Source organism: Musca autumnalis, unplaced genomic scaffold (genome assembly GCF_047663935.1).
Source record: "Musca autumnalis isolate F117 unplaced genomic scaffold, ASM4766393v1 scaffold_1, whole genome shotgun sequence".
Taxonomy (NCBI): domain Eukaryota; kingdom Metazoa; phylum Arthropoda; class Insecta; order Diptera; family Muscidae; genus Musca; species Musca autumnalis.
In genome coordinates this window covers 3,263,449-3,287,771 of record NW_027411644.1, presented here as the reverse complement: position 1 = coordinate 3,287,771, position 24,323 = coordinate 3,263,449, and the positions used below count along the sequence as shown (strand labels likewise).

The following is a 24,323-nucleotide window of genomic DNA, read 5'->3' as shown; positions in this document are numbered from 1 at the left end:
ACCGTAGTCAATTGAAAGGAGAGTAGACAGCCACCGGGACGTGAGAAAACAAAATCGGCTCTGTTCTGAAGAATCTAAAATAAGCATCAGGTGTCAGATATTTGAATGTCGCTTTGATGGTCTGCCAGTTTCACATGCAGTTTTATTTACAGAGGCTACTATAATTTGGACATGATAAATGGTGACGATGTTTTATTCCTTCCATATCTTATTGAAAAGGTCCATGAAAGAGTCGTAAATCATGAAGGTGATTGCTACATCCAAGCACACACGGCTCAAACGTGGAACTGTTCCCTTGTAGAAGGCACTGAAACCTTCGTTCTTCCAAATCTTCATGGCACAATCGGCAGTATTCTTGTATTTAGCTGCCTCCAGACCTTGCATACGTGTCTTTACTACATCCAATGGTGTGTTGCCAAATACGGAAGCAGCGCCAGCAATGGCACCAAAAGCACCCACCACTAATTTAGGAACATGCTTATTCTTATCATCGCCTTTGTACAGGTCTTTCAAGGATTCCATAACGTAGAAACGAATTGCTTGATTTGAACCTTGTTTCAAAATTGTAGGTGTTACACCCTTGTAAATGCCGGTTATACCTGTAGAAATTAAGATAATAAAAAATAACAATTGATTAAAAATATGAATTTGTTTTCTTTGTAACAAAAATTATGTCGCTCATATCGTAATCTATTTAATTAATACATATGTAGTATATTGGTGTTTTCGACTCAAATACAAAATCTTGATCTCTGTCTAAAGTATCTTTTCAATTTCAATTCAATTTATTTAAATTTTTAATGCCCAGTCTTTCGACCTTAGGGTTGTATACTACGTTTTATGTTAAAATAACAAATTGTATGACTTAAATATAGTAGCTTAAAAATATTAAGGACGGGATGCTAAACAACTCTAATGCAAACAAAACACTGTGCAGTGGTAAGAGTAAAAAGACTTTTTAAATTGTACACCTCCCTACAGAATTTTGTTTTGAATTTAAAATAATTGAATTAGAACTACTCAAGGAGGAGTGAGCGGGAGGGATATTAAACTATTCCAAGCGGAACTTATTATGTTTATGAATAATAGTAAGATTAATAAGTTATAAATTAATAATAAAATAATAAGTATTAAAAAACCTAATTAATATAAAAAAACTATCATCGAGTTTTGGCTACTACAAAACAATATTTAAAATAAAACACTATAAAAAGAAAACATTTAAAGGAATTTGAACTACTCCAATAACAAAATGCATTTCGATATATGAATTACATATTTCATGATTTAACAAACATTAATTGATTGATGTATAAGATTATCGTTGTAATGAAAATATGAGCAATAAACGGGCAATAAATAACCATATAATTGGTTTGGTAATAATAGCGGTATTCACTCATGTTGGTAAAGTGGCATTGTAGATCTTGTACATCTTGTTAATATTGTAGATCTACAAGTGTTTACAATACCACAACAACAAAATACATGAAAGTTTAATTTACCACAGGGTTGTTAATTTACTCGACCTAAAAGTATTGTAAACATTCCATTGTACTTTTACAAGGGTTAGAACAGCTGATTGTTGTGCCGTCACTTTGTTGTGAGTTTTATTTCATGTCGGAGTTTTGTTTTTTGGTGGAAAAATGGGAAAAATAAAAAGAATAAAGGATAATAAAATAATGGAGGCCAAGAAAAAAACAATTTCTTATGAAAAAAGTGTAATAAAATTGAACTAAAAGATAGACTTACGACGACGTTAAGATGCTTTGATTTGTTTACGATATTCACAAAAAAAAACATTCACACTTCGTTGTAAAAAACCCTGGTACATATAGTATATTAACAAGAGTTGTAAATCTACCACAATGAGTGAATACCGCTAATATGAATAATACTCCAACATTTTCTTCCGAAATGTGATTGACGAAAGATTAAAAGTTTTTAAGGGTTGTGACAAAACTTTATAAACCCTTGCAAAACGGACAAGAAATTATGGTTCTAAAGAAGATAATGATAGCATTGGGGTTCGAATCTGATGGTTTCGCTGCGACCTCGCAAAACTAAATATTTTAACAAAGCGAAATGAGATCTACTCCTTGAAACAATTATAAAAATGGAGGAACGTCCGCAGTTTTATGAAATCATGAAACTTACAACCTAAGAGAAATCAACAACAAATGAAGTAATGTGCTGCCAACTCCTGATTGAATAAGCATACTTTATAATCCTATTAAAAGCTACTTTTTTTCTTAAATGTAACTATCCGTACAAAGGAGTCACTAAAATAGTCCGGATTATCGAGATTTTACCGGGCAATCACTATTACACACTTAGAGCCCTTTTTACTAATATATTTCGTTTAAATGTTCGGTGTTATAAATTACACTTAAAAGATATTTTCATATGCCTTAATCATAGAAAATAATTTATTTTTGGTACCATTCGGTAACGAGGACAATTCGAAAATTCGGACACCGCCGGATTATTGAGATTATACTGTATTAGCAACAAATTCATTTTGCTAAATATAGCTAACTCATTATTGAAACTTATATTCTGTAGATCTTTTTAATATATTCATTGTGAAAAACTGTGTTGTTAAACCTTCCATAGTATGGTGGGCTCTAAAGAAATGTCCACAAAAAGATCATTCCATCGGTACATATTGCTAAACCATCTTCGAAATGGGAATGTACGATGCTTTAGTGTGTTTGTTCTTAGTATCATTGTCAATGTCACTTGCCCTAACTAGGCGTTTACACCAGACAATTTGTCTTCAAATACAACTCTGATTTACTAACACATACATACATTTGTCGGTTGGCTTCCAGCTGTCCATAATTTTTTCAGAGACAGTAGGGTTAACAAATTTTTGACATTTTTTGTAAAAAAGGGTGAGATAATAATTGAAATGTGTTGAAAACAAAAGAACTTGAACAAAAACAGAATATATGAACGGAAAACAAAAAGAAATCGACGATTTTCATTAATAACTTTGCAACTGTTTTAGCAATTGTCTGGACGCCTACGTCACACAGGCAAGTTTTGGATTTTTGACAATCAATACATGTACTCAACTGTCCTGTCATGTGTAAACGCAGGGTAAGTGTTCATCATATTGCCCTAAGTATTCATCATATAGTTTACATACAGTTTGTCTTTTTGTATTAATTTAATGAAAAACATTTCATTAACAATTTCAGTTCTTTTTTTTTTAAAAAATTAGTTGATCGATTTGTTGAATACAATATTGCATGTATGTATATAAGAAATATTAACCCACGATGTACAACAATAAAAAGCAAAACCAAGATGTAATTACATGTAATGCAAAGTGTCCAACAGATAATTTCGGTAAATATTTGAAGTTATGGTATTTTATAAATTTTATTGTTACTATCAACAAAACTAATTATAGAATAGCCAACCTAAGGGGTTCCACATGGACCAAAGAAGTAATAGTTCACATTAGAGATAAACAATGACATATAGTTCATAAATCAAAGTTTACGAGTTTGCATTGCTATCATCAAAATAACTTAATATGAGGTTTGCCAGATGGACTAAAAGCATAACGTAATATTTACAGTAATACTAGGTTCACATTTATGAAATCCACTTGATTTCGTAAATGTTAATGTACTATAAGTCAAATTAAGAGATAGGATAATCAGCTAATATCAACAAAACTAATTATAGACTATCCACCCTATCCACATGGACCAAAGAAGTAATAGTTCACATTAGAGATAAACAATGACATATAGTTCATAAATCAAAGTTTACGAGGTTGGATTGCTATCAACAAAATAACTTAATAATGTTCGTCAACCAGATCGAATAAAATCACAAAGTCATATTTACAGTAAGTTAAGTTAATTCCGAGATAGTGACATTTCATGAGACAATTATGGGTTACAAGTTTCGACAAATATCAAAGTCGGATGTCTTTTACAAAATCAGTATGAGCTGGCATGGCAAATTCAAACATTGTTATAATTTAATTTATTATTAATGGGTTTTGTCACATTAAATAAAAAGCGGTATAGGGTAACATATATAAAACCCCGAAATGCCAAATTACAGCACATTCCTCATACATGTTGCTAAAAACTTCTTAACAAATGAAATCATGCGATACATCTATATAAAGGCTATGCCAAAAGTGAACACTTTTAGTAGAAACAATTTATTGACACTACTGAAAAAATCGCATTTTCTAATTCTTTGTGGCAATTCATTCCTGTAACAACAATCTTATCCTTCTAACAAAATTCTAACTTACCTTCCGCTTTTATAATACATCCAACACCATGGGCGAAGCCCTTATATTGAGGCTTAGCACTGCGTTGGTCATTAATGAATTTAACTTTGATTGTCTCCATAGGAGTAACAGCTAAAACAGCTTCACAAACACCGGCACCCAAACCCGCAAGCAGTTTGCCCGATGCACTTAATTGACCATGTTCGTCAACCATGTAACCTTTGAGGGTTTCGAATGCACCAAATCTAAAGAAATAACAATTTTATGAGAGCTATTTTTCTAAGGAGAGAATGTAGTCTTAATACCTGGCTGCCGATTTTGGAATACTGCCATAGAGTAAGACGCTTAATCCGCGATATAATCCGAAAAAGCCTCTTTGTTGAACGGTTTTCTTGATACAGTCACCAATGCCGTTGTATTGTTTGTTGACACCCTTTTCGTCCAGTTGCAGTTGTGTTTTTACATACTCAGTTGGATAAGTAATGCAAATTTCAATGCCTCCTGTAATGCCACCAGCGATGATACCCTTCACACCCTTTCCACCGCCACTGGGAGCAGCAGCACCAGTCTGTGCCATCCATGGACGTTGGCCAAAAGGATTAACAAAAGCGCTGATTGGACGATCCATAGTTGTATAAATCTATCTTATTTTGCAACTGAAAAATAGAGTAATATTCATGTTAATGTAAAAAGAAAATTTAATATGTGCATATAGATAGATATTTGTACGTATGTATGTTCATATATGTATGCCAGTTTTTTGGGAATCTAAAATGTTTTAACGAAGAGAAAGTCTTCAGGTAGAGAGATTTCGTTTGAAAGTGAGACTCATAATTAAATATTTTAATATGGAATTAATTATTTCACTAAGATTTAATTTTAAAAAGAAACTTGATCTCATTCAAATCTTACACTGTCATAATTGTGAAATATCAGAATACCACTCTGCTTGCAATAAGGTTCAATCTAATTAAAAGCATTCGTAATATGTCTGTAATTGGATGGCATAAATTTTATATAAATTTTAATTACATATGAATGATCATAATCGATCAAAAAGTTAAATAAATTGGATATTTTTTAACTTATTTATTGTTGAACAATTTATCAGTTCGGTGACCGTTCAATTGAAGACAAATGAAAATAGATTTCTTAAGTTCCAAATAAATGAAACAGTATATACGTATGTGCTATTCTCAATAATTTTTAGCTGTTTGTTATTCTTCACTTTTCTTGAAACACACATTTTAATTTAAATTATTTCCTAAAACATTCGTTTGTCACTGTTCTCTGCAATTTGGCGAAATTTCCAATATGTCAGTATAACGTTTTTAGTTAGGAGACTCGTGTGGTTTTTTGCGACCATATGCAATCTATCAGGCGATAATCTTTGAATAAACTTTTGATTTGACAATATAATCATATTTTTGAAACCCCTATTAGGGCCAAATTCCAAAGTCACAAGTCACACCATGTTTTTCATTTCAATTAACAATTTTGATTAAATCAGTATGATATTCTTCCTTTTGTTGTATTGTGGCTCATATAGAGTCGTACGATGAACGATTAAATGATCATTCTAAATACATTTACGAGGTATTTTTTACATATTTGTCGTATGGAAAATTTTAATGTTGAATGCGCATAAAACTCCATAGCTGCCGTCTGTTGATAAAATCTTTTCCACCACTGATAAGGCTTATTAGGTTCTGAAGGGCCTGAGATGATGATGTTTACCCAAAAACTTTTACAATTATGTCATAAACAATTGATACACACATACAGACATCTCTTATATAATTTATGATGAACATAATAGAAGAGAGCATTGTCTTCCAGTCTGAGAATTGCATATATTGTTTGTTTATATCGATTGCAATATCAGTGGGTTATACCGGCGCATGGATACGGTTAAAGTTAAGCAAATCAGAATTTTTACATCTTACGTCGAAATGAGTATTAATTTAATTGGATTATGTTTTAATACGATTGGTATTGTGTTTTGTAAAACAGCAATCTTAGAATATATTTAAAATTTGAATTGCAAAACAGGGCCAACCTGGCAGTTTCTGTCGGATGAAACACAGTCGTACGATATGGTGTCAATAAGCAACTACTAACATTGCCAAACCAATTCCAATTTCCAACCTATTTTGGAGAGAAACAAAAAAAAAAACGAAAATTTTACTGACTCTCTTTCAGTCAATACAGTAATTTAACTAAGCAAACAAAACGCAAACGAACTAAGCTATGGGCCTTCCAAGCAACCACGAATAATAAATACGAATCAATGAGTAAAACATTTGTATGTTTGTACCTACACACGTATACTACGTATACTTGTAGGGGAGCATTGGTTAACTACGTCATCATTGCTATTGTGGGAGACATAAGCGCCAAAGAGGTAAGGGATTGGGGACTGGAATGAAACAACATACTACATGAATATAACAACAAACCACATGAATGCTCTCTCTCCTTCTCCCCATATATTGTGGAGTGTGATTCAACTTTCGTGACTACTCAATATTTCTTTGAGGGCAGAAATGGACATACCAAACGATCACTGGCTACTAGACCGGATTCAGTTTCTCACTACGAAACGTCAAACATACAGAGCTGTGCTACTTATTTTTTGTTTGGAATATATGTATGTATATTATACATGTACATATGTATATTGATATAAGTTTTGGACTAGTTTTTATTGCCAATTTATCTAAATGTCCAAAAATTTTTATAAAATATACAACGTTTTGATGAAGCTTCTATTTTATAAGCCAAATAAATCATTTTGCAGAATGCTTATCTTTAAGGAAAACTAAAAAAAAAAATTGTATTGTCCCTTCACGTTAAAATATTTGACTTTTAGGATAAAATATCAGACTGAAGCTACATATATGCAAATATGGGCATATTGAATCAGATTTTCCCAGATTTTTTAGAATGTTTCCCGAAATTCTTCTTGGGACCAGTTAAATGTTTTGGAAGTACCTATCTTTCATCTGTGTTGAGTTTATATTGTTCAAGAAAATGGTAGTAACTCAAAATTTTGACATTTTCACAATACATATGGCCTGTTCCCGTACTTTATAAAGTGGTAAAAGTCGTAAAAGTTGTAAAAGTCGTAAACGATTTTCATATAAATTTTGTGTACGGGAACGTAAAATGTGTAAAAGTGGTAAAAATTGTAAAAACTTTTTAGTTCTGGAACAGAGCTATAATGATCAACACCACCCACTGTAAATCCTTTAGGCTAAAGAGGGCATATACATATATGTCTGGACGAATGCTGTTTCAGACAATTTGGAGACAATGTCCGTCCATCTGACTGGCTGGCTGGTGCGCACCACAACCCTCGAACGAAACAACAATTTGGCATTCGTAATAGAAATCAATGGGAGATACACAATTCGGATTTATGGAAGGAAAAGGCACACGAGAAGCTTTGTTTTGTATTCATGTTTTTATACAAAAATGTCGGGAAGTTCAGAAGGACGTATTCATATGCTTCATCGGCTATGAAAAAGGTAGAAATAATCAAATCTATTGAAATAGAGGATAAAGAAATAAGATGTATAAAAAGTTTATACTGGCATCAAACTGCCCAAATTGGAGTTCGACAAGGATGTGTCTTATCTCCACTACTCAGCGTTGCCAGTATTTTTCGGCCTCTTTTCCCCAACTTCTCCAAAACTTTTCCCCAAAATTCCCCAGATTTTATTGAATTTCCCCAAGAAAATCCCCAAACATGTTTTAAAAATAATTGCAAAGAAAAAAAAATCAAAAGTAGTTTTATTTTTTTTACTTTACTAGCGGACCCGGCGAACTTCGTCTCGCTATTAAGGAATAAAATTTCATACAAACACTCAATTTTCGATTTTTCCAATTTTCCGACTTTTCCAGAGAGATTTTCCAAAATTTTCTTCCGTAAAGACCTTCTCCTCTAAAATACGAATAACTGACAAAAATTTTTACAGAAATCGGCCTAGCCGTTCTCATTTTATGAATTACTATACATTTTTTACACCTTTTTTATATATATAGATTTTACATAAGTGAGTTTAAAATGGGAAAACGTCAACAAAAAGTTTGTACTAATTAATACTTCATTCAAATTTGTACATTGAAATTCAATTAAATTGGTTTCACATTCTTAAAGTACCTATTCTTATACTTTAAATAGAGTTCATAGTAGAAAAAAGAATTATCTCCAAATATAGGTCTGTACGATAACTCAAAAGTTTGTACAAACTTTTACAAAATGCTGTTCGATAACAAACAAAGAGAAATGAGAAGTACATGCAAGTAGTTGCAAGCACTTGCAAGTACTATTTACTTGCGAAGTTATCAAACAGGCCTTATGTCTTTTCATTTTTCAAGGGTAATATTATCCATTGCGATTTGTAAACCCATGGAGGTTTTTGTGTTGTCGACTGTTTCTAAATAGGTTCTTATAGAACTAAAATTGGGTTGACCCAATGAATTGCAGCAAATATTGGGGCAAATTGCATGTAAGTTTTAAAAAAATACATCCGTTTCAGCATTTGTATTAACAAGCGTTTAAGATATTTGGCACAGGTCTTTTTAACATTAATAACTGGTGACTCATCCAAGCATTCAATTTTGTTTCCAAAAATAAAGCCTAGATCTATGGCTCCGGCTCCCAATGGTAAAATAATTTGTGGTTACGTGATGACTGGCAAAATTGAACGGCCACACTATCAAGCAAGCGATTATTTGAGCAAAACTCTGTGTAGCCCGCTTTTTCGTGACAGTTATAGATGGTTTCGCTTTGAAAACTTAGATTATGCATATTTTTTTTCTTTTATAATTGGAGCCATGAATGTTAAATAAAGTTTAATATCATCATGCTTCTCAATCCAGAACTCATTTGGCAGTTAAGTCCCATTGAGCAGTTGAAATTATGAAAAAATTGCATTTCAATTCAACGCATTGTTCTAGTGAACGATCAGTTGTCGAACCGCATGATATCACTTCAAAGCTGTTATAAATTATACATTTAGTATATGACGCATGTTATTTGTGCGTTACCCATGTGCTACTATTAAAAAAGTTCAGATAATCTGAAATAATTACTCAAAAAAGAATTTCCCCAAAAATCCCCAAGTATTTTTCAGATTTCCCCAAAAATTCCGCAATTCCCCAAGTCGAATTATTTTTCCCCATTTCAGGAAAAAATTCCCCAATTTGGGGAAAAATCCCCAATACTGACAACGCTGCCACTACTATTTAATTGGTGTGTCTTTTTACTTACTAAATGTTGCTGAAACCTTTTTTCAGCAACTTTTCCTTTATACAACTGTCGAAATTTGAAACATTTGTAATAATTATTACAAATTATCGAGTACGCAGACAGGCATAATATATACTCTGAAAAAAATATTTCAAGAATCATTTTTAAATATTCAAGTCAAAAATCAAAAATAAATATATGAACTACATCCGATACGCCGACTACAACACTATTCTACAATACTGGGCTAAAAATTAATATCTAAAAGACTAAGTTCATGGTGATTAGTAGAAAGAATTCGGACACAGACACAAGTTTAAAAATACATAACTCTACTATTGAAAGAGTAAAATGGTTTAAAATGTTTAATTAATGAGGAACGGGACAACAGCAAAGAAATTAAATGCCGAATAGAGATGGCAAAGGACGCGTTTTCCAAATATAAAAAAGTGTTTACAAGCCATAACATAAACATTGAAACGAAGACAAGATTCATTAAAAATTATATTTGGTCAGTATTGCTATATGCAGTGGAAATTTGGACCATTAAAGCTGTAGACATTAAAAGACTCGAGGCATTTGAGATATGGGTTTACTGAAGAATACTAAAAACACCCTCACATATCTAACGAAGAGGTTCTCAGAAGAACCCGAGAACTAATAAAACATATCAAAAAGCAAAAGAGCGCATACCTGGGACACATTATGAGGAATACCAAATATAAATAATTTCAATAAATTTTTCTTGCAAAAATAGAAGATAGAAATTCCAGAGGTAGAAAAAAAAAACAACTTTGCTCAAGAACATACATCAATGGAACGGATATCATAACGCAGACCACCTTATCAACACATCACGAAATAGAGAACTCTTTAGTCAAATCATAAATAACATTTAATGAAAATAGAAACTAAGCAAATAGAGAAGAAGAAATATTTTGTCAAAACCTAATTTAAGTTCCAAGATGGGCCATATTGTTCCACTCCTTCGTACCTTTCCCCACAAAAGTTCAAAAATTATCGCTAAAAAGGTGCCCACGATAACTTTTGAAGGGAGTAACCGAATTGGCCATAACTTTCAACATGGTTATATCACTTCCAGGCATAAATCGGATTCGAATATGAATTTTATCGATCCACTCCTTCGGGTACATTCCACACAAAATTCGGAAAGAAATGTGGATTAAGAGCTCCTCCCAGATCGTTTTGACAGTTTTTGTGGCACGTTGGTCTTGCGGCCCTCTTTGCGATGTCAAATTTTGGTACAACATCTGGAAACACTGACAGCTATGACATGGAACTTTTTAAAAATATATTAGGTTTTGTTTCACTCGAACGCCTTCTTAAGAATAGCTCCAAAAGTAGGAACATTTGTCTAATATTGTTGTAGTGAGTACAACTATAGCTCTGTTCCAGAACTAAAAAGTTTTTACAATTTTTACCACTTTTACACATTTTGCGTTCCCGTACACAAAATTTATATGAAAATCGTTTACAACTTTTACCAATTTATAAAGTACGGGAACACGCCATATATGTTCAAAATATCGCGAAACTAATACGTATTGCATGATAGAACAATATAAGGTAAGAGCAATACCCAGCTGACTGAACTGGGCTGTAATGTTAGTGTCAAATTCCATACGACATTTTATATTATTATTTCTATCATGGTGTAAGAAGTAAGGTGTTTGCATGAATTACAGAAACTAATAATTGGTCTGTTCCAGTACTGCAAGAATCTACTAATTTTTATTATTTTTGTCGATAACATAAAGGAAAAAATGTTATCGTAGTAAAAAATAGTAGCTTCTTGCAGGTTCTGGAACAGACATAATATTACAATAACAACATGGTTTTATGGGAATTAAATGTCAATGGCAACATTTGAATACTAGGGTCTTTCCAAAATAGTTCAGCAAATTTTACAGGAAATAAATGAAAAGATTTACAATTTAATTTTAATTGGCATCGAAATTACTCAATACATAAAGTGATGCATTTTACACTTCATATATTTATTATGCGGTATTGAATAGAACAGATTGGAAGTACAGTATAGTCTCGATAATCCGGACAACGCGGTAATTAATCCACACACTAGAATTTTTTACATTGTAGACTCTCGGTAATCCGGACATCACATATTTTTCTTACCTCGATAATCCGGACATCAATATTTTTCCTATCTTGATTATTAGATTCTTATTTAATTCATTAACGTTTTCGGTCTTAACAATAGCAATTTGTATATTAATAAGAAAATTTAAGTTTTTCAACGTTTTCAGTCCAAATATCGACTTACTAGATATCTACTGTCAACTCAGTTATACAGTCAATATGGAATTAACTATATGAATCTGTCAAATAATTTTCCTAGTGTTCAACCATGGATGGCTGGCTATGATAATCAACCTAGGGTTGTGTAGCCTGGTTCCCTGAAAAATCTATCTTGTGTGATTCTTTCCTGTAAAGGAATTGGTATATTGTGATAAAGTCCCTTGGGGCATGTAATGCACTCCAAGGATATTTTACCTAGAAATGTTTAAATCGTTTAAAGCGTTGGGAGTAATAGGTTAGTTTTCTTTGGGATTTACAGCTAAACGAAGAAGATAAGTAGAAGTAGAGGTCTTATATAGGAATTTCAATAAATTTAAAACAAAGTAGTATGGCCCCTTTTATCTTCATTCTTTGACATTCAAAATCACCGGTAACTAAGGATTGTTGTATTGCATTCTCGTAATTATGCAACCAATAAATTTAAATTACATTTTGTGTTATTCGTAAGCTATAGCATCTATGTATGTAAAACAATGTTTCTTTTTGATTTCGTCGACGAGATGAAGTCATTTGGTGATGTTCATAGAAATATTCCCCATAATGAGATGAGTGCATTCGAATTCTAAAGTTCTATCGCGAGTCATAAGAAGCTCATGTCCCATGGACAAGGGAAATTAATATATGTATGTATGTAGATGGGCTACACAGTTTATATTCTTAAAAAAACTATGCATAAATATACACCAGTTGTAGAGAAGTTTTCGATGGGTAAAGCAATCAGCAAAAGTCACCTAAATTACGCTGAAGAATTACTGGTTGAAATAATGAATGAAGTCTCAGAGATGAGGCATAACATGGAGTCTCTCACGACAACTCGAAGACTTAGACCTTAGATCAGAGCTGAGCATAATCGAGAGAGAGTGAAAATTAAGAGAGAATTAATATTTAATTTTTCTTGATGTTTAATTACTTATTTCAACATTTTTAAACGTTGATGTTGTCTAAAATCGTCCACAATGCAAATTATTAAAAAATATAAATAAAAAATTGCATAAACTTTTAATTGTTTATGGTTCACAAAAAACTAAGAGTACGTTTTCTCAATTTGCCTGTGTGCTAGCACAAAGGCGTGCTCACCCCTACCTTAGATCATCCACACGTATTCCCTCTTTATTTTTGAGATGCCATTGTTTAGCAATGGAAAGAGTATATTACTACTACTAATACACCAACATTTCCGAGCACCAATGCCAAAGATCAGGGGTGCTCAGAATAGTTGGTGTATTTGTAGTGGTAAGACACTCTCCCCATTGCTAACCAATGCCAAATCAGAAATAAAGAGAGAATACGTGTGGTTTGTTTTTACGCTAGGGGATGGACGTGACGTAGGGGATGGTTCAGTCTCCACAGTGAAACATCTGACATTTATATGAGGCTGATAGACTTTGCAGCTCCAAAAAACATGGTAGTTAGCAGTACCAGATTTAAGCATCTCGATATTCATAAGGGCACCTGGCTGTTTCCATATCAAAGAACAATTAATCAAATTGATGTTGTGATAGATGGAAGACATTCATCGAGCGTGTTGGATGTACGATCGTTTCGAGGAGCAAACATTAATTCGGACCACTACCTTGTTGCAGCAAAGGTACGTACCCGTCTAAACGTTGCAAATAAAGCACTAACAGATACAACGGGGAAGTTGGACATCGGTAATGGGTGTTTTACACGATATGTAATTTTGCATATGTGTTGTCACTTTGCGTGTTGCGGAGAAAACTGTCAAATGAAAAAAATATAAAGGAAATATTTTTCATTTCAAATTTCATGGAACAAGAATCCAGCCCCAGCAAGGTAATTTGGTAACTGATACAGATAGTGTGCTCAGGGTATGGAAAGAACATTTCTCCAAACTGTTGGTATCCGATAGTAGCGAAGACGGCGAAGATACCAATCCCAGAAAATGTTATTGAATGTATACCGCCCAGCCAAAATGAGGTAAAGACAGCAATAAATCGGCTGAAGAATAATAAGGCAGCAGGAGCCGATGGCTAACCAGCCGAGCTGTTCAAAACAGGAGGCGACACGCTGATAAGGTGTATTCATTAGCTAGTTAGCACCATCTGGCAGGAAGAACGAGTACCCGACGATTGGAACCTGAGCATCCTGTGCCCTGTCCACAAGAAAGGAGATAAGACTGTATGCTCTAACTATAGGGGCATAAGTCTTATCCGTATTGTCTACCAAATAGTGTCAGGGATAATGTGCGAACGACTAAAGCCTATGGTCAATGACATAATTGGGCCATACCAATACGGCTTTAGACCTGGCAAATCCACCATTGACCAGATATTTACCCTGCGGCAAATCCTGGAGAAGACCCAAGAGATACAGATCGACACTTACCACCTTTTTGTTGATTACAAAGCAGCCTTCGACAGCCCCCTACGTTCAAAGGTATCCCAAGCCATGTCTTAATTTGATATCCCTGCAAAGCTCATCCGGCTTTGTAGAATGACATTAACTGATACTCAATCGTCAGTTAAAATAGGAAAGAACCTCTCCGAAGAGTTTGGTACCAAATGTGATCTTTTCAACATTCTGCTGAAAAAGGTTATACGAGATGCGAAGGTGAAAAGAAGTGGCACAATATACAAACAGCCATATGTTACTTGCTTATGCCGATGACATTGACATCATAGGTCGATCGGTAAAGGAAGTAATACTACGTTTACATTTACGAAATCCACTCGATTTCAACTGTCAATTCAATTGCTCAAACGTCAAATGAAATACAATCGATTTCAAATGAGTTTTCATTTGACGTATACACAAAAGAATTGACAGTTGAAATAGACTGGATTTCGTAAATCTAAACACAGCATAACTGATACCTTTGAAAAAGTCGGAAGGGAATCTGCTAAAGTGGGTCTGGCGGTAAACGGCGAGAAGACAAAGTTAATGGTGTAGTCGCGCAATGCGTCCATAGAGATCGGGCCAACTATTGACGTTGGTTCCTATAATTTTGAGGTAATAAGGGACTTCGTCTACCTCGGCACCGCCGTAAACACAACCAACAACATCAGTTGTAAAATACGAAGAAGAATAGTGTTGGCCAACAGATGCTATTCGGGCTGCGTAAGCAGTTTAGGAATAAAGCCACATCTCGTCAAAGAAAAACAACGCTTTACAAAACACTGATACTACCCGTGATGAACCCGCTAAAAAGGCGTACGGCGGTGCACCCAGAATTGGCAGGCCAAAGAATAGATGGCGCCAACAAGTGGAAGAAGAGATCACAAGGCGCGGTATTCCAGAAAGCGAAGCACTAAACAGAGAAAGTTGGAGATCTTTTCCTAATTCGGCTTATGGAACACATGTTCTGTAATGGGCCAGCTAAGTAAGTAATAAGTAAGGAAGCGAGCACCAAACAATGCATAATCATGCACAAAACAATATGTGTGACCGAGGTCCGCAAAATGCCACTCGCTTTTAATGCATATTCGTGATTTCGTGCTTTTTTCATTGCTTGCTATTGCCATCTCTGTTTAATGCTACTGCTTGCTTTGCCTTTACTTTCATGAGTGTGTGCCAATTGCACACACACAACACACTACAAGAGCTCGTTGCCTCTTTTTTGCACGCTGCCTTCGAAAAAGCACGTTGCATTACAAAAAGCATTAGATATTTCTGGTCAAATTTACATGTTAATAAACATAAAAAAATTAATGTTGAGACAATAAAAACAATTACTAATTTAGTTTATCCTATTATTAAAGAAACTCATAGAAAAAGCGAAATTTGACAAATGTATTCATTTATTCAAACAGAAGATGGTACGATACTGTGTGGTGGTATGCAGTATTGTGCATACTGCATTTGCGAATCGTGTGAATACAAATGTAAAAGCAAGCAAGCATGCACTAAAGCAGTGAATAATTTTTTGGGGTCAATCTGCTTTTTGCACATTCATATTTTTTATATGCAAGGCACTGCACTATTCGCTTTTGGGAAAAGGCAATAGAGTGTGCCTTTTATATGCATTTTGCGGACCTCTGATGTGTGACTGTAGTGGTAAGAGTACCAAATTTACTCTACGATTGAGCACAAAATTAAAAAAATGTTATTTTTAATATATTTTCTTTATTTGTTTGATATGCTCAGATTAAATAAGTAATTTTAAATAGCAAACTATAAATTACAACTGTTAATTCTAATTTACAAACACCATTTAAGTAAAACATAAAGAAAGCAGTTCGTACGTCCGTGCTTGTGTGCATTCGTTGATGTCTCACCAACGACTGAGGGCAAGAGAGTAACAAAACACACAAAATGAAATCGACGCTAGAGCATTGGTGCTCAGAATATTTGTGCATTAGTCTCTCTGAGAAAATCTTTCCTTTGCTAAACCACGGCAGATGAGAATAAAGAGAACTTATGTTGTTGTTGCAGTCACGTTAACGTATATGGGTGATCATGGCTGCGCTAGAGTATGGTTTCGTTCATCCCTGACTTAGGCCTTGTACACACGCTGCGACTTTTGATGCATGCATCACAATTTTCTTACTTGTAGGGTCGCATTTTTTCGTAATATTGTAAGAAGTGTAATTTTTGTAACAAACATGTACGATTTTACATACATGTTATGATTGTTGAATGCATGTAGGTATAAATTGTTAAACCAAAATTATTGAAATTATTGAATATTTCTTAATATTTCTCGACAAATGTAAATAACAAAATTTTTGAAAAAAACATTGTAAGTTAAAATGTATTTTCCAACATTCGGGTTATTCCATTCTACGAGATACAGGTAATAAAACTCCGACAATTACTTTTCTTTTTCTTTTATAGCCCGTTTCCACGGTACGTCGTTCGTTCTCTATTCGTTGTTCGACCCATAACTACGAATAAATTACGTATTTCCCCACACAAAATTCTATGAACGAACGACGATTTTTCTACGTTGTTCGATTAGAAATACTCTCTGAACGACGAATAAATGTGTCCCATCCCTAACAAATGAGAGAATTTATCGAAAAAAATAATTATGACATGTCTAAATTCAAAATTGAAAAATTTGTTGAAAACACAAACATCTTTAGAAAAACGGAAAAGGATAAATGAAAATGAATGAACTAAACATTTTAAGGCCACCACTCATTAGTCAGTCTGACTGCCAGCATTTATGGTAGTATGTGTAAATTTTTGAAATTTTGAGAATGTATGTGTGAGTTTTCCAAGACTGATGAAAATCAAAATAGTTTTGATTTCAAAATGAACCCCCATCAGTCTGGGTGAATTGTGTTTATTTTCAAATTGTCAATAAATAATTTTGAAAAACAGAAAATAATCTTGGTGTTGGAACACAAAAAACTTAGAATTCATTCATTTTTGGAGGAGAAATTCAAGATTTTTAGACTTGACTGATGGTTCGTGCTACACACTTGTCAGTCACACATACAGAAAGGGTTCATCGGACTGACGGCACAGACTGATAAATGAGTGGGGGCCTTTATACAGATGCAGAAGGAAGATGGTTGTGTTCCCTTCTTAATTCCACACACATTTCTTGTCCATTAGTTCAAAATCGCGTAAAAAATCAGAAACAAGAAGGAAACAAATAACTGAAAAATATTGTTTTGACATGTCTCTCTCTTTTTAATTTTGAAAATAGAAACATATAAAAATATATTGAAAATACAAAATTATTCAGAATTTAAGGAAAAAATGAATGAAATGTGTGTAGTTAAATATTGAAGATACATTTGAAGGTAAGTCTATTGCTTTTCCTATTCATTTAATGTATATTTTATGTGTTTTCGGTTCAAATTTTCGTGAAAACAAGGAAACAAAAATGAAGGAAATTTTGTTTATGTTTCTGTTAATTACGAATGGTGTCGTGGAAACGGGTTAATTCGTGTACGTCGTTCGACAGGCGAACAACGTAATTGAAACGCTCGTGTGAACATGACATTATTTTCAATTACAACAATTACTTTGTATTGATATGGGTGTTCACACAATTATAATTATTGAAATATTTTTACGAAATATTGGGCAACAAATTGAGCAACGAACGGCGTCAATATTAATCCAATCGATTCAAAAAAATAAATTCTTTTTTTCTGCAATTCGCATTTTTATGTTTTAAAATTGAAATTTTACATTTCATACATTTCGTACATTTTCATTCCCTCCATCACTAATATTTTTTGCAACACCACTAAAAAATGGTGATGCGTGCATCAAAAGTCGCAGCGTGTGTACAAGGCCTTAGAGTCCTGATAGAGTCTAAGGCTTAGACTATCGGCGCTCCTATATTTTGAACAATATTCTCTCTGAGAGAGCCTTTTGCTAAACAACGGCAGATGAGAACAAAGATCGCGTATGTTGTTGTTGTACATTCGATTACGTATATGGGCGAGCATAGCTGACTTAGAGCAATGGTGCACAAGAAGAGGATGCTATTTTGGGTAATTGTATAGGAAAGAGAAACCTATTTTTCCAAGAGTAATTGTATCTAAAAACCATCACGCAAAAGCAACAGGTATTCATAAACAAATGCCTCAGGATCATATGCAGGATATTCTGGCCCAACACCCATGGTAGAACAAACCAGGTAAAGTAAATAGGTCTGTACGATAACCCAAAAGTTTGTGCAAATTCGTACAAACTTTTACAAAATGCTGTTCGATAACAAACTTGCAAAGTAAAAGAGAGAGAATTTGGGGACAATTGTGAGAGAATATTGGAGAGTTTTGGAGACTTTTGTTTACAAGTTTTTTTCAGGGAAAATTTTTCTTGTAAGAATTTGCAAGTCTGATCACCTGATTTAAATTCGAATGTTTTGTGGCGGACTTCTTGGCCAAAACATAAACAAATGTTTGGCTATTAAAATAAATAGATATAAAAAAGGGGAAAAATTATTAAATAAATTATGCAAAACGATAATGTAAGTAAAATAACTTATTTTGTTGTTTGTGGTGACTATTTTTTTATTTTAAAGGTATCAAATCCCAGCAAAACGCGGTGCATCCATGGAGTAGGAGAAACACAATGTAGACGGCCAGGTATTCCCAGCGATATCAATAAATATATATGCCAAACATCGCACTGCGTTCCAGTATGTTTTATATTTGTGCATTGGAAAGGGAATTATAGATGAAGCAACACTAAGGGCCTCGTCACATAAGAGGCAGAAATGATTTCAGCCAGAAATGATTTAAGAGAAAAATTCTTCGAAAGATCTACGGACCAATCTGCGTTGAATATCGACGTCGCATGAACCACGAGCTGTATCTGCTATACAACGACATCAATATTGTTAAACGTATCGAGATACAGCGATTGCGTTGGCTAGGCCATATCATAAGAATGAGCGATGATGAACCCGCTAAAAAGGCGTATAATTACGGACCGCTTGGCGGTGCACGCAGAATTGGCAGGCCAAGGAATAGATGGCGCAAACAAGTATATGATGAGATGAAAAGGCGCGGTATTCCAGAGTGCGAAGCAACAAATAGAGAGGAATGGAGATCTCTTCTTAGTTCGGCCTATAGAACAAACGTTCTGTAATGGGCCAGCTATGTAAGTAAGTATGGAATTTGACACTAACATTACAGCCCAGTTCAGTCAGCTGGGTATTGCTGCTACCTTTTCTTGTTCTACCATGCCCAACACCATAAGTAACATAGAACTATGGAACTAATTGTAGCAGTGTATTTGTTCATTGTTATATATTAACCAGGAACAGGAACCCATACAAAAGCAGATTAGACGTAGGAAATGGAGGTGGATTGGCCACAGCTTAAGAAAAAATGTTCATAGCATAACCAGGATGGCGCTTGAATAGAATCCACAAGGATCACGAAATCGAGGTCGTCCAAGAAACATCTAGCGACGAACAATAGCCTAAGAACAAAGACAAAACAACCTTACATGGAAAGATGCAAAAACAACAGCAAGTAACCGTGTAAGATGGCGATGCTTTGTGAAAGCCCTATGCCCCAACAGGAGTATCAAGAAAAAAAATCATTTGGGTATTTAACCATTTCCTATCTCTACGTATGTGAGTTCATGTTCACAGTTTAGTTTAGTTTAATTTATTTATTCTTTCCAAGTTCAAGTCCGCAGACCTCATTTAAGAAATTGACAAAACATCAGGATATTTAACTTAAAAGAAAAATAGCATCAATTGGAGAGTTTCTCAACGCAGCATAATAAAAACATATAAAAACTTCAAATACACAACTACATTTCACTAATTAACAACGGAACTAGTGAAAGTATCGGTATATAATAAATAAAACAGTCATCCGACGAAGAAACTACTCGGTTTCCGAGCAACAATAGTTCACAACTGTCGCTGAAAATGTAAATTTTATACTATCAATTGCCACAATTGACACACTTGACGCCTCAAGCAGTTTGTTCACCCCATTTACTCCTATTGTTGCTTCTTTCTTGGGGCTAAGATTAATTAGGGTATTTAAAAAGAAGAGTACATCCTAGTCCATCCATAAAGTACTCGTAAATTGGGTGAGAGATGAAGTGTGTCTCAGAACATACCCGCTTATCTTACGGTAAAATTTAAGCCATTTAAGATTAGTTTTTATTTTAAATGTGTCTATTTATATATATTTTTGAATGAAAAATATATTCATCAGAAAAAAAAACTATTTCCCATAAAGACATCTTCATATTAATGACATTTAACCTCCTCCAAGCCTCCTCCAACTAAAACACAGCTTATTTACGTACAACATTTGTTAATATGTGTGGTATTTTGTTAAATTTGAAAAAAGCCCTAATAAACATGTGTTTTTTTATTTCAAAAACAAAATATAGAAACAGCTTCTCCTTTTTCAATGAATTTCCAGCGACCTCAAACATATTTGCAAGGATCCTACATTCTGTGAGAAATTATGCATTTCATTGAATGATACGGAAACATTCAAATTGAAAATGTAAAGAATTTTCATTAATGTTTTCCAAAATATTCAATCAAATGTAAAAAATTATTAGTTTTTTAAATTCCAATAATTTATAGACATTTTCTTATTTTGTTTACATTTTCCAGTTACAGTAACATTACAAACAAAAACAAATTTCTTTGACAATTTTGCCTTTTTAGGCGAAGATCAGTTTTAATATTAATTTTTTTTATCGAGCTTTATGATCTGTAATGCAAGTGAAAAAGGAAAGCCGACGATTTTCTATGTGGTTGTTGAGTTGTATTTGCTGTAGTATTTACTTTACTTTCTTTGTTCTACCATGGGTATGTCCAAGGCCTACATAAGGTCGGCCAATAAGCCCAGCTGATTATTATTGTGATTTAAAATACAAAGAAAGTAAAATCACAATAATGTAAAATCTATCATGTTTGTTGTCAAATGTTGTTAACTATACTCTGAATTGCCGACCTTCTGTAGGCCTTGGGTATGTCGCGTGAGATATGTACATATGTAGTTATTTTTTGGGCACTTACATAAGTAGTCGCGATTTTTGGTAACTATATTTTAAAGTTTTTGTATTTATTGTTGTGTATTTATTTCAGCTAAAGTCCATATTTTGTTGCTTCAATATTTGAAGAAACAAAATGTTTAACAGTGGGCAATGAAATTGATTACTACGAGCGGAGGCAGAGAAGACTATAGTTTCGGAAGCAGCCAAACTTCCTCATTAGTTCTCTTAACAGCTGACTCGGTGTCGATAAACAGGTCAATAAGAGTGACCAGAAAATTAAACAGAACGAGAAATTTTCTGTATCCTCCTAAATCTGTTGACCGCACAATTGAGTCAGAAAAATCAAAATCATATACCCACTACTGTTTTTGTATTTCTTTACAATTTTTTTCATTTGACATATTTTTCATTTATAAAAGTTTTCATTTCACATTTTCATAAAAACAGAATTAGACCCCTGCCTTTTGTCTTTGTTTTTTTTATAGCTTTTTTCATGGATCTTTCCAAGAATAGAAACGGAAGAAAATATCGAGCCCTTCCCGCGAAAAAGGTGTAAGCGACAAAAAGCAAATTTTACAGGAGACGGTTTTTATTGAATAACTTTTGATCTAAATAAGATTTTTTATTAAATTTTTGGTATAGTTCCGTTACTAAACCCTATTTACTAAACAAATAAATAATTTGCGGAATATCTTCAATATAACGTTAGTTTGTGTCGCTTTCATCTTTTTCGCTGTCACGCAATCAGACTAGTACGTTAAGAAGTGTCGGTTACATTAATTTTTTTTTTTTTGAAAAAAATAATTTTTAGAGTAATTCACATCTACAATTCAAAAACAAAATAACTTTCTTTTATAGCAAGTATCTATTCGAAAAAATTATAAGATTAAAGCGTATTTCTTGTAATATAGTCGAATAGGTATGTTAATGTGCAATTTTGATGTAAGCGACAATTCGCTGTCAACTAAAAATGTAAACAAAACAAAAAGAGCGCTAACATCAAAATTGTTTTTGCTCTAATTTCGTAACGGTACATGACAGAGTTCTACAATTTTGGGAGATGATGTGATGGGATATTCTTTATCAATTTCCGTAAAAAAAAAGAAAATCGAAGAAATGTCGCTTACATCTTTTTGGCGGGAAGGGCTCGATATAATAAACATATTTTCAAGTGTTTTAAGTACATCTTTATTTTAGTGTATATATATATTCAGAATTAACATTACATGTAGATCTCATACACACATATGTACATACATATGTAGACGTTGGTAAATAATACAAAAATATTGGCTTTTAAAATAGGATCATTAATATTCCGGTGAGTTCGTGCCAAAAGAATTTAGATCTTGGTAAGTACTTTGTTAAATAGGTCCATGAACGAATCGTATATCATAAATGTGATACCGACATCAAGACAAACCCGTCCTAGGCGAGGTACTGTTCCTTTATAAAATGCAGACAAACCTTCGTTCTTGAGTATTTTCATGGCACAATCAAAAGTGTTACGATATTTATATGCTTCCAGGCCTTGCATTCGAGTTTTGACTACATCCAAAGGCGTATTGCAGAAAACCGAAGCAGCGCCAGCAATGGCACCAAAAATACCCACAAGAGGTTTGGGCACTGACTTATTGTTGTTATTTCCCGTATAAAGATCTTTAAGCGAAAGGAGAACATAAAAGCGGATAGCTTGATTGGAGCCTTGCTTAAGAACAGTAGCTGTCAAACCCTTGTAAATGCCACCAATGCCTGTAATAACATATGACGAATTTATATCCATATGTAAGAAGGTATACTTCATATCTCACCTACCTTCTGCCTTTATAATGCATCCAACCCCATGTGCAAAACCTTTGTATTGAGGATTAGGACTACGCTGATCATTTATAAATTTTACTTTGATGGTTTCCATTGGAGTTACAGCAAAGATAGCTTCACACACTCCGGCACCTAATCCGCTCAGCAGCTTAGCACTGCTATTTAATTGTCCTTGCTCATTTTTCATGGCATTTTTGAGGCTTTCGAAGGCTCCAAATCTATGAACCATTGCGAATATTTACATCAAAAGCCAAAAAATCTTACATACAAACCTAGCTGCCGATTTGGGTATACTTCCGTATATTAGAACGCTTAGACCCCGATAAAGACCACTAATACCCCTTTGATTGACCGTCTGTCGGACACAGTCCACGATGCCTTTGTATTTCTTCCGCGTCCCTTAAAACCATTTAGGGTAATTACTTAGAAATGTGTACCAATCAATTTATTGTGAACATACCCTTCTCATCCAACTGCAACTGAGTTTTGACATATTCTGTTGGGTAGGTTATACAGATTTCAATGCCACCTGTTATGCCGCCAGCTATTACGCCTTTAAGTCCTCCGCTTCCTAGAGTACTGGTAGTGGCAGCAGCACCTTGCTCAACCATCCAATACCTTTGACCAAATGGACTGTAGAAATTTGTTGTACTCATTTCGATTTGCAACTGAAACACAAAAGAAAATACTCCTCGATAAGTTACCTAACACATGAGAATTTAAAATATTTCTGTTTCAATTTGCCAGACTTTTTCATATCACAAAAATCAAAAGCATACTTTTAGGCAAAATATTGTCGCTTTCTAAAAAATATGCATATGAACTTTCAATAGGAAATCGTAATAATTTTCATTGCGCAATTTAAAGTTAACTTTTTTTGTGAAATCTTAATGAACGACTGATTGAAGATGTCATTGCGCATGTTTTGGAATACGTCCATCCCTCATCTGTCGTACGAACATATGTATGTATGTATTTTGCACTAAATGTTTACATTTAATACCTACTAAAAACCGCATGATTCAATTTTTAAGGGTGTAAGCTAACGACCATTCAAAGAGTCGCAAATTTAACACACGTTATATGAATTAAAATTTTGAATTGAATATGCATAAATACGTTTATAATTATGTTATATGGACCCTGGATAGTCTATTGTCCGACTTTGTAGGACAAAAATCCCACCTGAGTATTACGTCAAAATACATTGGGGGTTATCATGAATGAAAT

General features: G+C 33.8%; 1 protein-coding gene across 1 annotated transcript; it reads right to left on the bottom strand.

Annotated features, from left to right (window-relative positions):
- Positions 1-47: 47 nt before the first annotated feature.
- Positions 48-23,993, bottom strand: sea (mitochondrial citrate transporter scheggia). Its single transcript, XM_073963995.1, has 8 exons — positions 23,873-23,993; positions 23,554-23,761; positions 23,366-23,492; positions 23,088-23,311; positions 22,618-23,024; positions 4,573-4,907; positions 4,289-4,512; positions 48-599 (listed from the first exon to the last, which is right to left on the bottom strand). The coding sequence occupies exons 2-8, from the start codon at positions 23,747-23,749 to the stop codon at positions 193-195; spliced, it is 1,920 nt and encodes a 639-aa protein (XP_073820096.1). The 5' UTR covers positions 23,750-23,761; positions 23,873-23,993; the 3' UTR covers positions 48-192.
- Positions 23,994-24,323: the final 330 nt, after the last annotated feature.

Excerpts from the sequence above, each read along its gene's own strand:
- sea (XM_073963995.1), bottom strand. The coding sequence starts at position 23,749 with ATGAGTACAACAAATTTCTACAGTCCATTTGGTCAAAGGTATTGGATG. Across the intron at positions 23,025-23,087 it reads ATGCATTATAAAGGCAGAAG|GCATTGGTGGCATTTACAAG; the intron begins GTAGGTGAGATA and ends ATGTTATTACAG. Across the intron at positions 4,908-22,617 it reads ACAAAGTACTTACCAAGATC|ATTTATACAACTATGGATCG; the intron begins TAAATTCTTTTG and ends AAAATAAGATAG.